Raw genomic sequence first — 16,032 nt, forward strand, 5'->3', positions numbered from 1 at the left:
ACTTGAACCAGAGCAGATTAGAAATGGTACCTCTTTGCAAATGACCCTGGTAACCCAATTACTTGAAAACCTACACACATATCTATGCCACAGGCGTAAGTTTGCATTTAGGTTCTGTAGTAATCGGGCGCTTACTATTGACGAATGATTACGAACAGCTAAAGCAAAAGGTATTAAACAAGCGAAACCGAAAATTTCATTGAATATTTGCCAAACTATGACTTAAGAATAACACAATAATTTTGCCAATACGTAATTTAGAAACTTCAGAGGTTATGTGCAATGAAATATTCCTGGTTGTTACTGAATTACATAATGACGCCGATAAAGTAAAAATATTATTACTTGGAAAGAACTGGATTTAATTCACTCGTTTCTGTATCTATGATGGCAAACGATATTATACAAGATTATGAATGAATCTGAATTGCTAAAGCAATTCAGTTTGGTGAAATTGTCTTAGTTAAAGGTGAATGAAACTGAATCACAACGAGATAGGTAAAAAGAAGTCATGTGACAACAAGCGTCACAAGGAACCACAGACAAAACTGACGGACAACGAAATCTACGGCCATAAGACAAGCGTCAGCTAGGAAAACACTGCATCATAACCGATATGTCGCGTAATGGATTCTGTGGTTGGCTGAAATACAACAGCAGGAATTCACAACGAATCCCAGGCAGTGCAACTGGATTATCTTTGATTGGAGTCCTCTTAGACCAAGGACTTTCAGGACTCAGTTCCAAGCCAATCCAATGGAGTATTTTGAGGATCATCTTAGAGGGGCCCATGGATGGCCCCAACCTATTTTGCAGAATGTAACCTTGACGCAAGAACTCTTTGACGCAAGTTTCAAGCTGATCAACACAGTTTTAGGGCCCTTTTTGCGGGGGTGGAATTCCCCCAAATTTTTTTTTTAGCTAGGGTCCTCTTTCCTACTTATCATCCTCATGAAGTAAGTTTCAAGTTGATCGGAAAAAATAATTTGGCCCTTTTTGGGACCCCACAGCGGGGGGGATGGACTCAAATCAGATTTTGTGCTTGTAAATTGGGGTTCCCTTGAGCCAAGGAGTCAGGAATGTAAATTTAAGACCGATTAGAGACAAACACATTTTCGGTCCATTTTCAGCCCCTGTATCACCCTTTACCATCCCTATTAAAATATGCGGTCTAATTAATAATATGCGTTGCGGTTGTCCAAAAGGCATCATTTGACTCATTTTGGAATACTTCAATTTATAGTCCATTGCCTCAAATTGAATACGGTAAGCTAGGTTGTTTGAATCCAACCTATTGTCTTCTATCTTATTTGATTTTTTTACACACATTTAGAACTTTTTCTTCTATTCAAACTTTGCTGGCCTCCTCACTCACTCATCACCCTTTTCTTCATTCCCAGACATAGTTTGAAATTGAAGATCTTGTTAACAAAATTACCTTTGTCACATCTTAGATACCTAAGCATATGTCTTTTACTAGCATATTTTTCAATTGTTTATACTCTCCTGTAAAATTCCTGTTGAATAGAATATCGTTTTTAAATTAATACAGCTTATAAGGCTCATCTACGGTCATAAGACAAGCGTCCGCTAGGAAAACATTGAATCATAACCGATATGTCGCGTAACGGATTCTGTGGTTGGCTGAAAAGCAACAGCAGGACTACCATAGCTGAAACGCCATTGCATCCCTGCAGATTATGTGTAGAGATAATTTTGTATTTTTCATATTCACATGCCCATTGAATTTAATCTTTTCATAAAATGGTTCGGTTTTAATATCTTTCTTTCTGACATAAATTACCCTTGTCAAAGCTATTTACCTATACGTGCCTTAGGGAAACAATGCCGTTTAAACTTGGGCGTGACGCAGTCAAAAGGTTTCATAAGTGTTTCCAAGCAGTGGCGTTACTGGAATTTGTCAGACCTCTTTCTAAATCTTGAGGGGACAAAGTTTGAAGATTGCTCTTTTTTAATAGATAAGCAAATAAAATTAAATACAATAAATTAATGGGTCCATTTTCTTCGATTGAATCAGCATACCACCAATCCACTACGTCAAGGTTATCCTGAAAAAAAAATACATTCGATGATAAGGGAATAATTCATTATGTATGTAAAGTTAAAAGAACGGCTAATTTCGTTAGTGCTTGATAGGGGGGAAAAATTTGATTTCTTCCAGTTTATAACTGAAGTAATATAATTAAATCATAGTAAATAAGTAAGTATATTTATAACCCGTAATATTACAAAAATTAATGCGTAGTAAAGAACAAAGAAAAAAGTATAACCAGCAAGGAATCCAAACAAAAGCACAACATAAGAACAACAAAACATCGCAATATTCACCGATTACTAACAACAAAAGCACGAAGAACAACAGGGAAATCTTTTTGTAAGACAGTGAAGATAATTTGAATGAATATTTCGGCCCTATGTCCAAGGGCCGTCCTCATCAAGACACAAATATATAAAAGAAAAAAGACTCATAACAACTTGCGACCAATTAAACCAAAAAAATTTTTTTTTTCAAAGCAGTCCTAGAATCGTTACTTCAGCGAAGTTCAACCAGGAGTCCAGGACTGATAAGAAGTGAGGTAAAACAAAGCGTTTCAATGAGATGAAAGAAAAATAATTTAAAAACACGTTCTTAATGCTAATCCAGCCTTTTTGGCAGCTAACCTCAAAGGTCTTTTTGTGACCGGTTCTGTGATAACGTCTATTGTTTTTTTTTTAAATATTTTGTAAGATAATTTTTAATTAAATGATGCAACTGCGACCCAAGATCGGACTGCTCAATTTGCTAACAAAATTATAAATGAATTAAAAAGTTTAAAACAAAATTACTCCACAACTATCTAATAAATTTTTTCCACGTGGTAGCTTTTGTCCTAAGTTTTATGGTCTACCAAAATTACATAAGCAAGGCATCCCTTTAAGGCCCATAGTAGCTTGTAAGAAAGCCCCCACGTCCAATATTGGGAAATGGTTATGTACAGCCTTTAAAACCTTTGCTTTGCTCTCATAAATCCTATATATGGAGTTCGGTAGATTTAGTTGAAAAACTCAAAAACGTGAATATCTCAGAAAATACAATTATAAGTAGCTTTGACATTGTTTCAATGTATAAAAATATTGATGTAGCAGTATCTGAACAATTATTTCAAAATAATATCAAAGAAAATTATCATTTAATGGAAGCTTCAGCAGCAGGAATAGATTGCCAAGTCTTAATGACCTTGTTTAAACTCTGTAATAAGTACTCAGTGTATTTCCAATTCCGTAATTCTTTTTACCAGCAAATTAATGGTTTAGCGATGGGCGCGCTCTCTGGGTTACTGGCGAACATACATGTGGAACATATTGAAAATTGGGCATTAGGTTCGTATTTTTTGAAACATATCTTTTGGGGACGTTACATGGATGACATAATTTCACTTTGGAGTTATGGGGGAAATGAACATAGTTTTTTTTTACAGTAAAATTTACAGTTTACTTTAGAAATTGAAATCGCAAATAAAATCCCATTCCTAGATGTGTTAATTATTCGTAGCTTAGATAAACCCAATTTTACTATTCATAGAAAACCAACACAAAATAATATAGCCTATATTTGCATTTTATATCAAACCACCCCCCACAAGTTAAAACAGCTGTCGTAATTTTTCTTGTCGATCGTGCCCTAAGCATTTGTTCTGATGCCCACATCACAGCAGAGCTGAGCTCTATCAGGGATATACTTTGTGGAAATGGGTATCCTATTTCATTTATCAATAGTGTAATTAACTGTAGACTGAAAATACACTCCAGTAAACTCAATAGTAGTTTACCAGGTGAGATTTCCGACCAGCCTTCAGGCATACTTTACCGCCCTTACATCCCAAAAACCCCTACAAATCTTAAAAAAGTTTGCACACAAAATAATCTGTATTTAGTATTTACCAATTATTTCAAAGTCAGAGATTTCCCAAATTCTTGTAAAGATAAAACCCCAGTTACTCCCCAAAGAGGGTGTCTATCAAATACAATGCGATTGTGGCATATACAATGTTGGTAGATCACGCCAGAATTTAGAGAAACGCATACAAAAGCATAAAGATGATATTGCCAAAGCTCTAAATTTTAATATTTCTACTGTTTCATTTGATTCTGCTTTAGGCAGCCATGTATTTGAAAATCCTAGCCACAACATACTTTTTGATGAATCTGCCCTTATTAGCCATGACCAAGGCATAACAGAGCTAGTCCGAGAAGCAGTTGAAATCAGACTTAGATTAATAACATTATCATAGGCAACGCACCAGCGCTGCCTAAGAAGAGAACGATATTGGCACAATGTATTGTTTTTTTTCTCCATATCCGGGCACTTCGTATCGAAGAAGTTGTCTTACAAAGTTCAAAAAGGGTTGATTTGATTGAAAATTGGATTGGCCAGTGCCCTTTTTAATTGTCGAAAGTAATTGGAAGGCAAATAGCCCCCACACGCCCATCATTCCCAAATACGTCCAATGAAAATTTTGATATAGCCATTTTGTTCAACGCAGTTGATTTCCAGATAGAAAATATGTTTTTGAGGAGGACACTCCCCCACAACCCTCGGGGCAAGGGTTTAAGTTATGCCCTGGGGGCATATAAGGTTTTTATAGAAGGCGTTGTCGTAGAAACTTCAAAACAGGCTCATTCGATTGGAAATTCAAAGGGCTAGTGCCCTTTTCTAATAGTCGAAAGTGATTGGAGGGCAACTAGCCCCCCCCCCACGCCCATCATTCCCCCAAACACATCCAATCAAAATTTTGAGATAGCCATTTTGTTCAGCGTACTTGATTTCCAGATGAAAATATGTTTTCGAGAAGGACACTCCCCCACAACTCTCGGAGCAGGGGTTTTAAGTTATACCCTGGGGGCGTATAAGGTTTTTGTAGAAGGCGTTGTCGTAGAAACTTCAAAACAGGCTCATTCGATTGGAAATTCAAAGGGCTAGTAGCCTAGTACCCTTTTTAATAGTCAAAAGTGTTTGGATGGCAACGAGCCCCCCCCCCCCACGCCCATCAGTCCCCCAAACACATCCAATCAAAATTTTTAGATAGCCATTTCGTTCAGCGTAGTTGATTTCCAGTTAGAAAATTTGTTTTTGAGGAGGACACTCCCCCACTTCCCTCAGGGCAAGGGTTTTATGTTATGCCCTGGGGGTATATAATGTTTTTAAAGAAGGCGTTGTCGAAAAAACTTCAATAAAAGCTCATTCGACTGGAAATTCAAAGGGCTAGTGCCCTTTTTAATAGTTGAAAGTGATTGGAGGGCAACTACCCCCCCACACACCCATCATTCCGCCCCACACATCCAATAAAAATTTTTAGATAGCCATTCTGTTGAGGGTAGTTGATTTCCAGACAGAAAACATATTCTTAAGGAGGACACTCCCCCACAACCCTCGGGGCAAGGGTTTTAAGTTTTGCCCTGGGGTCATTCAAGGTTTTTATAGAAATCGTTGTCATAAAAACTTAAAAAAGGGCTCATAGGGTTTGAATTCAAAGGACTAGTACCCTTTGTAATAGTCAAAAGTTATTTGAGGGTAACTAACCATCCTCTCTCGCTCACCCTTTCCCAAAACACATCCAATCAAAATTTTTAGATAGCCATTTCGTTCAGCGTAGTTGATTTCCAGTTAGAAAATTTGTTTTTGAGGAGGACACTCCCCCACATACCTAAGGGAAAGGATTTTAAGTTATGCCCTGGGGGCATACACGGTTTTATAGAAGGCGTTGTCCTAGAAACTTCAAAAAAGGCTCAGTCGATTGGAAATTCAAAGGGCTTGTACCCTTTTTAGTAGTCGTACTTGATTTGAGTGCAATTAGCCCCCCCCCCCCCTCACGCCCTTCATTCCCCCAAACACATCCAATCAATATTTTGACATAGCCATTTTGTACAGCGTAGTTGATTTCCAGATAGAAAATATGTTTTTGAGGAGGACACTCCCCCATATCCCTCAGGGCAAGGGTTTTAAATTACGCCCTGGGGGCATATAATGTTTTTAAAGAAGGCGTTGTCGTAGTAGCTTCTAAAAAAGCTCAGTTGATTGGAAATTCTAAGGGCTAGTGCCCTTTTTAATAGTTGAAAGTGATTGGAGGGCAAATGGCCCCCCCACACCCATCATTCCCCCAAACATATCCAACCAAAATTTTGAGTTAGCCATTCTGTTGAGTGTAGTTGATTTCCATACAGAAAACCTATTCTTAAGGAGGACACTCACCCAGAACCCTCAGGGCAAGGATCATAAGTTATGCCATGGGGGCATGTAAGGTTTTTATTAAAATCTTTGTCGTAGAAACTTAAAAAAGGGCTCATTCGGTTTGAAATTCAAAGGACTAGTACCATTTTTAATAGTCAAAAGTTATTTGAGGGCAACTAGCCCCCCTCTCTCGCCCACCTTTTCCCAAAACACATCCAATCAAAATTTTTAGATAGCCATTTTATTCAACGTAGTTAAAAGTTTTGGAAATTAGGTCTTGAAGGATGAAAACCCCTCCCCCCACAGCCCTCAGGGTAGGGGTTGTAAGTTTCGCCCTGGGGGCATATAAAGTTTTTAATGAAAGCGTTGTCGTAGAAACTTTAAAAGGGCTCATTCTTGGAAATTGAAAGGGCTAGTGCCTTTTTTAATAGTTGAAAGTGAATGGAGAGTGACTACCGCCCCTCTCACGCCCACCATTTTCCCAAACACATCCAATCAAAATTTTGAGATATCCATTTTGTTCAACGTAGTTGAAAGTTCTGGAAATTAGGTCTTTTAGGATGATAACCCCCTCAGAGCCCTCAGTGCAAGCATTGTAAGTTATGCCCTGGGGGCATATAAGGTTTATATAGAAAGTTGTTGTATATGATTTATAGAATAGATTTTAGTCTACCTCAAATCCTATTTTTATAGGTTTAAAAACTAAATGTTGACTTAAGATTAAATCAAAATGCACTGTGATAATGCTAATTCCAATAAAGCATCTCAGCAGTATCCCAAGAACGACACAGGGTATTATGTTCAAACGCGTAAGTGTATCCAAGCTATCAAAAAAAGTAAACAGATTTTTTTTGCGAATGGTATTACAGGTCAACTATAGGAGTTATGAAACTAAATTAAATAGTACTATTTGTGTCCAGATTTTTAAAAGGGTGTATGCTGTTAAAAATTGCGGAAAATTTTTCTCCGGCATACAAATAGCAGGCCAAACTATAAAGTTTTAAAAAACGAAAAGATTTAAATTATTATTTTCTTTTTCCCTGAAAACACTGTGTCAATACAAAAGGAACAGAAATTAATTAAAAAAACCTTTTCCACAAATAAGTCTTTCAAAGAAAAGTAAAGAACTCCATTAAAAAAAAAAAATGAGCAAAACTAAAATCAAATAATCTACCAAGCGTGAAACTACCACAAATCAGCATTGATAAATAAATGAAACCCAAAACGAAGAGAAATTACAATAATTAACCGAGTCAAACTCAAAACGAGCAGAAATTAATATAAGTTGGGCGCAAAACCCCTACGCCTTTCCAAGGCCAAAACAAAATTTGCACTTTACTGAAAAAATAAAAATGAATGTACATTGTCAGTTTAATAAACATATACTGATATTTAGTAATCAAAATGTTAATATTATTTGATTTATTAAAGTTATAAAAGTAAAAACATTTATATTTTTTAAGTAAAGTGCAAATTTTGTTCTGGCCTTGGGAAGGCATAGGGGATTTGCACCCAACTTGTGTTAATTTCTGATCGTTTTGAGTTTGACTCGGTTAATTATTGTAATTTCTGTTCGTTTTGGGTTTCATTTATTTATCGATGCTGATTTGTGGTAGTTTCACGCTTGCTAGATTATTTGATATTGTTTTTGCTCATTTTTTGTTTTATGGAGTTCTTTACTTTTCTTTGAAAAACTTATTTTGTGGAAAAAGTTTTTTTAATTAATTTAACTTAGGGGAATATACACTAAATGCTCTATTCACAAATTTGATTAAAAATGAGCTTACAAAATATTTTAAAACCCAACAGACATTAAAACAGAACCGATCACAAAAAGACCTTTGAGGTTAGCTGCCAAAAAGGCTGGATTAGCAATAAGAACGTGTTTTTAAATTATTTTTCTTTCATCTCATTGAGACGCCTCGTTTTACCTCACTTTTTATCAGTCCTGGCTGAACTTCGCTGAAGTAAGGATGCAGGGACTGCTTTGAATTTTTTTTTTATTTTCGGTTTGATTGGTCGCATGTTGCTGTGAGTCTTTTTTCTTTTATATATTTTTGTCTTGCTGAGGACGGCCCTTGAACATAGGGCCGAAATATTCATTCAAATTATCTTCACTGTCTTACAAAAAGATTTCCCTATTGTTCTTCGTGTTTTGTTGTTTGCTTTGGAAAGGCAGTGTGGTCTTTGTCGCTATTTTCACCGATTACCAGTCTGGAAAAAACAACATAGAGGATCACTGGCACTCATCTTTTTCGGAGTATCAGCTCTCAGTCCAAAAATAAGAAATAGTAGGCCCGTTTTTTAGCACTAAGATCTTACATCTAAGATCTTACATCTTTCTGCAAAGATTATCGTTTTTTAACTGATCTTTGTTCTAAGATCTTACAGCTCACTGATGTTAGCAAAAAGTGTGAAGACCGCCACTGTTCTGCCATATAGAACAATGATGAGAGAACATTGATGATCTGCTCATCATTGTTCTCAGACCGCTGATCGGAGCAGAATGATGACAGACGTTTGCACAAGAACGACCAAAGATGTAAGATCTTTGTTAAAAGATTTCACTTTTAAGCGTTTTCTGACAAAATATGTAAGATCTTAGTACATTGATGAGTGAAAAAACGCCCCTAGTCTTTCGGTGTTTATATCATCTCGGTAAATATAATGAAAATTTGCAGTATTCAAAATAGCCTCTCCTTAACTGAAGGTCTTTTTTCCGCATTAAAGGCTGGAAACCAGAAAGAAACAGAACTGTTGAAGAGCAAAAACTACGGTGAAGTTTACACAAACCTCGACGACTATATCTTCCTCTATTTGGCGAGATTTTACCATAAACTGTTAAGTACTAGTAACCGGAGACGGGCAAACCGCCAAAGGAGAAACAGAAAAAATAATGCCAAGCAATTTTATATTTGAAACGCATTAAATTACCATGAACGTAAATTAAATTCCCATGATCTACCATGTTAAATCTAGTTAATAAAAGCAAATTTTTTTATGTTTTTGAACTAAAGTACCAAGTTTCAAAGTAGAAAACCTGATAATCTGTTTCTAGTCTTCCTCTTATTATTCTTCGTCCTGTATGGTTATTTCGAGACACTAATTTTTTATCGAAATCCATAGTAATAAACTTCAGCAGAAATTATTTTTTCTGTCTTTGTAGTTTTCTCGTTTATTAGTAAACACTTTTGTAGCTTGCCAAGTAACCCTACTGGTGGAAATTATCAAAAAAGACTTTGGTCAACCCGAGTTAGCTAATCATTTTATACCCACAATAAATACACAGTCACATACAAAAACACATATACACATGTTAAATAAAGAATCTGTCTTAATTTGGTATCTGTCATTCTGTCAAGTCCTCACTGAGTACGTCTTACCATGAGCAATATAACATATCATAAATTATCTCAGAAAGAAAAAGTGTCTTGTCCGTCCAAATGTCTTGCCCGTTAAAAAGCAGGTCTTGCCCGCTGCCAATGAACCCTCGTGCAACCCAACCCCTTTTAACTGAACCTTCGTACAACTCAATCCCCATTTAACTGAACCCCAATGCAACTAAACCCTTACAAAACTCAACCTCCGTGCTACTCAACCACCGTGCAACTTAATGTCCCCTCCCCCTTATTTCAACCCCTGTTCAGCTCAACTTGCGGGAAATTCAACCCTCATGTAACTCCATCCTCACTCACCTCATACCTCAATCCCCCGTTTAACCCACATCTGTCTTACTCAACCCCCAAACAAATGGACTGCGTTCAGCTCAGCCCTCCTCAGGTATACTTTAATTAAATATTTAATATATAGAGTTGTTTAGGTTAGGTATTTAATATAATTAATTAAAAATCTTTTTCCGCAAAACAAGTTTTTCAAAAAAAAGTGAAGGGCTCCATTAAACCAAAAATGAAAAAAAATAGAATCAAATAATCTAACAAGCATACAACTACCACAAATCAGTATCAATAAATAAATGAAACCCAAAACAAACAGAAATTAAAATAAGTAACAGAGTCTAACTCAAAACGAGCAGAAATTAATATGAGTAGGGTTCTAAAACCCTATGCCTTCTAAAACCCAGAATATAATCTGTATTTTGCTGAAAAATTTTAAATGAATTTACTGAAAATAATTTGCATTGTCAGTTTAATATACATATGCTAATATTTATTCCTGAAAATCTTAATTGGCTTTTGATTTGTTAAAGTTATAAAACTGAAAACATTTAAAAGAATTTTTTTAGTAAAACACAAATTTTTAAATTGATTTCTTATTTTTTTCTTAAAAAAAAGTTTTTTTTTTTTAATTGATATCTGTTCGTTTTATTATGACATAGTCTTTTTCAGGGAAACAACTGAGCCTCTTCTAAAGTTACACACACATCCCTTCCATAAGAACCTTAGATACCCTCTGGGTATAACTCGCAATCCTTGCCCCTAATCTCTGGGGTTTGTTTCAACCCCAAAAGCCTTTTTATATGATGTTTAGAGTATTTTGAATAGAATAGCTATCTCGAAATTTCTATTAGATACGTTTCGGGACAATAAAATGTGTGTATGGGGGGTGGGGTATCTGCCCTCCGATCACTTTGACTCTTAAAAAGACCCCTAGAGCGTCTGATTGCCAATCCAATGAATCCCCTCCGAAATTTATATGACCAAGATTTCTATAGAAACCCTATATACCCCCGGGCATAGCTTACAACCTTTGCCCTGAGAGCTAAGAGGATTTGCTATACTCAAAAACATAATATCAAGACCTTTCAAATACGTTGATCAAAATACCTATCACAACATATTTCTGGGCATTGTCGGAAGACATGCGAAGCGTGGGGGGGGGGTCTTTGGCCCTCGGATAACATTCACCTAATATGAAAGGCACAAATCCGATCGATATCCAATCGAATAAGCTCTTTTTGTAGCTTCTACTAAGCAACTTTCCGTAGAAACCTCTGACGCCCCGAGGTCACTATTTAAGACCATTGTCCTGAAAGGATTTGGGGGAGGGCTGTTATTCTCAAGGACAACATTATCAAACCTTTCAATTGCGTTGAACGAAAAGGACATATAAAGATGTTGCTTGTAAACATCTAGGGAAAGGATGGGCGTGAGCGGCGTGGTGATTCTCCCTCTGATTACTTTCTGCTATTTAAAAGGACATTAGGCCTCTCAATTTCCAGTTGAATGAGTCGTTTTTGAAATTTTTACAACAACGCCTTCTATAAAATACCTTAAATGCCCCCATGGCATAATTTACAACCTTAGCCTTGAGGGCTGGGGGGGGGGGGTTCATACTCAAAGACATAATTTCGAGACCCTTATGCCTTATATGCCCCCAGGGCATAACTTACAACCCTGAGGGTTGTGGGGGGTGAGGTGGTTGTCATCCTCAAACACCTAAGTCCAGAACTTTAAACTACGATAAACAAAATGGTCATAGCAAAATTTTGATTGCAGGTGTTTGGGGAAATGGTGGGCATGAAATGGAGTTAGTTGCCTTTCAATCACTTTCTACTATTAAAAAGTGCACTAGCTCTTTCAATTTCAAATCGAATTAGCCCTTTTTGAAGTTTTTGTGACAATACTTTCTATAAGAAGCTTATATGCTACCAAGGCATAACTTAAAACCCTTACCCTGAGGGGCGTGGGGGGGGGGCTGTCATCCTCAAAGACATAATTTCCAGAACTTTTAACTACATTGAACAAAATGCCTATCTCAAAATTTTCATTGGATGTGTTTGAAGAAATGGTGGGCGTGAGAGGGGGTTAATTACCCTCCAAATACTTTCGACTACTGAAAAGGGAAATAGCCCTTTCCATTTCCCATTGAGTGAGCCCTTTTTGAAGTATTTACAACAACGCTATCTATAAAAAAAATTATATGGCCCCAGGACATAACTTACAACCCTTGACGTGGTGGGTTTGTCTTCCTCAAATACATAATTTCCAGAACTTTCAACTACGTTGAACAAAATAGATATCTCAAAATTTCGATTGGATGTGTTTGGGGAAATGGTGGGCGTGAGGGGGAGGTTAGTTGCCCTCCAATCACTTTCGACTATTACTAGCCCTTTCAATTTCCAATCGAATCAGCCCTATTTGAAATTTTATACGACAACACCTTCTATAAAAACTGTATATGCCCTCAGGGCATAACTTACAAACCTTACCCTGAGAGTTGTGGGGGGGGGGGAAGTTGTCATCCTCAAAGACCTAATTTCCAGAACTTTAAACTACGTTGAACAAAATGGCTAACTTAACATTTTGATTGCATGTGTTTGGGGGCATCGTGGGCATGAGAGAGGGGGATAGTTGCCCTCTAATTACTTTCTACTATTAAAAAATGCACTAAACCTTTCATTTTCCAATCGAACGAGTCCTTTTTGAAGTTTCAATGACAACCCTTTCTATAAAAATATTATAGGCTTCGAGGGCATAACTTACAACCCTTACCTTGAGGGCTGCGAGGGGTTGACATCCTCAAAGACATTTTGAGTAAATGATGGGCGTGAGAAGGGGGTTAGTTATCCTCTAATTACTTTCGACTATTAAAAAGGGCACTAGCACTTTCAAATTCCAATTGAATATACCCTTTTTGAAGTTTCTACGGACAACGTCATCTATAAAAACTTTATATGCCCCCAGGTTATAATTTACAACCCTTGCCCTGAGGGGTGTGAGGGAAAAATTTCCAGAACTTTTAACTACATTGCACAAAATGGTTATCTCAAAATTTTGATTAGATGTGTTTGAGGAAATGGTGGTTGTGAGAGAGGGGTTAGTTGCCTTCCAATTACTTTTGACTATTAAAAAGGGCACTAGCCCTTTCAGTTTCTAATTAAATGAGCCCACAGTTTCAGTTTCTAATAAACTACCACAAATCAGCATCAATAAATAAATGAAACCCAAAACGAACAGAAATTACAATAAATAACCGAGTCAAACTCAAAACGAGCAGAAGTTAACATAAGCTGGGCGCGAAACACCTAGGCCTTCCCAAGGCCAGAAAAAAATTTGCACTTTACTGAAAAAACATAAATGTTTTTACTTTTATAACTTTAATAAATCAAATAATATTAACCTTTTGATTACTAGATATCAGTATATGTATACTAAACTGACAATGCACATTCATTTGCATTTTTTCAGTAAAGTGCAAATTTTGTTCTGGCCTTGGGAAGGCATAGGGGTTTTGCGCCCAACTTATGTTAACTTCTGCTCGTTTTGAGTTTGACTCGGTTATTTATTGTAATTTCTGTTCGTTTTGGGTTTCATTTAATTATCGATGCTGATTTGTGGTAGTTTCACTCCTGGTAGATTATTTGATTTTATATTTGTTCTTTTTTGTTTAATGGAGTTCTTTACTTTTCTTTGAAAAACTTACTTTGTGGAAAAAGTTTTTTTAATTAATTTCTGTTCATTTTATATTGACACAGTTTTTTCAGGGAAAAAGACAATATCTCTTTAAATCTTTTCGTTTTTTAAGACTTTATAGTTTGGCCTGCTATTTGTATACTGGGGAAAAATTTTCAGCAATTTTTAACAACATACACCCTTTTAAAAATCTGGACAGGAATAATAATGTTTAATTTAGTTTCATACCTCCTCTAGTTGGCCTGAAATGAAAAACTTGATACCATTTGCAAAAAAAATCTGTTTACTTTCTTTGATAGTTTGGATACACATACGCTATTTTGATTTGGTTAAATTTTAAGAGCAGAAGTAGCCCTGAAAGTATGAACATAAATACCCTCAATGGTTTTTGGGATAGTGCTGAGATGAATTATTGGGAGTTAGCATTATCACATTGCATTTTGATTTAATCTTAAGGCAACATTTAGTTTTTGAACATAATGGGCGAATGGGATGGTGGGCATGGGAGGGTGGGCGTGGGAGGGTCGTCGTGGGAGGGTGTGAGTGGAAGGAGAATTAGTTGCCCTCCAATCACTTTTCACTATTAAAAAGGGCATCAGCTATTTCTTTTTTCAATAGATTCAGCCCTTTTTGAAGTTCCCACGACATCTCCTTTTTTACGAAGTGCCGTTTTCTAAACAACAACAACAACAAAAAATAATACACAATACCCACATCGATCTTTACTATAAAAATGTCAAGCCTTCCAATCACTTTCGACTATTAAAAAGGGCACTAGGCTTTTCGACTTCCAATCGAATGAGCCCTTTTGGAAACGCCAACGCTTTCAATAAACACCTTATATGCCCCCAGGCATAAATTGCGACCCTTACCCTAAGGTCTGTTAGGGTGGTTGTCATCCTCTAAGACCGAATTTCCAGAACTTTTAACTACGTTAAACAAAATGGCTATCTCAAAATTTTGATTGGATGTGTTTCGGGAAATGGTGGGCGTGAGAGGGGCGGTAGTCGCTATTCAATCACTTTCAACTATTAAAAATGGCCCTAGCCCTTTCAATTTCCAATCAAATGAGCCCTTTTGAAGTTTCTACGACAAAACTTTCAACAAAAATCTTATATGCCCCCAGGGCATAACTTACAACCATTGCCCTGAGTGCGGGGAGGAGGGTGTAAGACCTAATTTCCAGAACTTTCAACTACGTTAAACAAAATGGCTATCTCAAAATTTTGATTGGATGTGTTTGGAGGAATGGTGGGTGTGAGAGGGGGGTTAGCTACCCTCCCATCACTTTCGACTATTAAAAAGGGCACTAGCCATCTTAATTTCAAATTGAATGAGTCCCTTTTGAAGTTTGACGACTACTCTGTCTACGAAAAGCATATTTGCCCCAAGGGCAGAACTTAAAACCCTTACACTGTGGGCTTTGCGAGGTTTGTCATCCTAAAATACATAATTTCCAGAACTTTCAACTACGTTGAACAAAATGGATATCTCAAAATTTTTAATTGGATGTGTTTGGGAAAATGGTGGGCGTGAGAGGAGCATTAGTCGCTCTCCAAACACTTTCAACTATTAAAAAAGGCACAAGCCCTTTCAATTTCCAATTAAAAAAGTCCTTTTTGAAGTTTCTACGCTTTCAATAAAAACCTTATATGCCCCCAGGGCATAACTTAAATACCTTGCCCTGAGGGCTGTGGGGGGAGGGGTTGTCATCCTTAAACACCTAATTTCCAAAATTTTCAACTACGTTGAATAAAATGGCTATCTAAAATATTGATTGGATGTGTTGGAGAAAAGATGGGCGTGAGAGGAGCATTAGTCGCTCTCCAAACACTTTCAACTATTAAAAAAGGCACAAGCCCTTTCAATTTCCAATTAAAAAAGTCCTTTTTGAAGTTTCTACGCTTTCAATAAAAACCTTACATGCTCCAAGGGCATAACTTACAGAACTTGCCCTGAGGACTGTGGGGGGAGGGGTTGTCATCCTTAAACACCTAATTTCCAAAATTTTCAACTACGTTGAATAAAATGGCTATCTAAAATATTGATTGGATGTGTTGGAGAAAAGATGGGCGTGAGAGGGGGGGGGGTTAGTTGCCCTCAAATCCCCCTCAACTATTAAAAAGGGCACTAGGCCTTTGAATTTCCAATAGAATGAGCCCTTTTTCAAGTTTCTACGACAAGAATTTCAATAAAAACCTTATATGTTCCCAGGGCATAACTTATAACCCTTGCCCTGAAGACTGTGGGGGGAGTGTCCTGCTCAAAGGTATAATTCTCTGACTTTGAACTACGTGGAACAAAATGGCTATCTTAAAATCTTTATTGAATGTGTTTGGGGAAATGGTGGGTGTGGAAGGGGTGTTAGTTGCTTTCCAATCACTTTCGACTATTAAAAAGGGCACTAGCCATTTCATTTTCCAATCGAAT

General features: G+C 36.8%; 1 protein-coding gene across 2 annotated transcripts in view; it reads right to left on the reverse strand.

Moving 5' to 3' along the window:
• Positions 1 to 1,954: 1,954 nt before the first annotated feature.
• The window catches only part of LOC148949365 (uncharacterized), a 34,365-nt gene continuing 20,287 nt past the window's right edge, over positions 1,955 to 16,032 (reverse strand). For both annotated transcript variants that reach the window (XM_089092931.1, XM_089092930.1), the window contains exon 4: positions 1,955 to 2,069. In XM_089092931.1, coding sequence (XP_088949057.1) covers positions 2,065 to 2,069 — 5 coding nt within the window. In that variant the 3' untranslated portion in view covers positions 1,955 to 2,064. The remainder of the gene's footprint in view (positions 2,070 to 16,032) is intronic.

Source organism: Artemia sp. Qi Xiang Cuo, chromosome 8 (genome assembly GCF_049724085.1).
Source record: "Artemia sp. Qi Xiang Cuo chromosome 8, ASM4972408v1, whole genome shotgun sequence".
Classification (NCBI taxonomy): Eukaryota; Metazoa; Arthropoda; class Branchiopoda; order Anostraca; family Artemiidae; genus Artemia; species Artemia sp. Qi Xiang Cuo.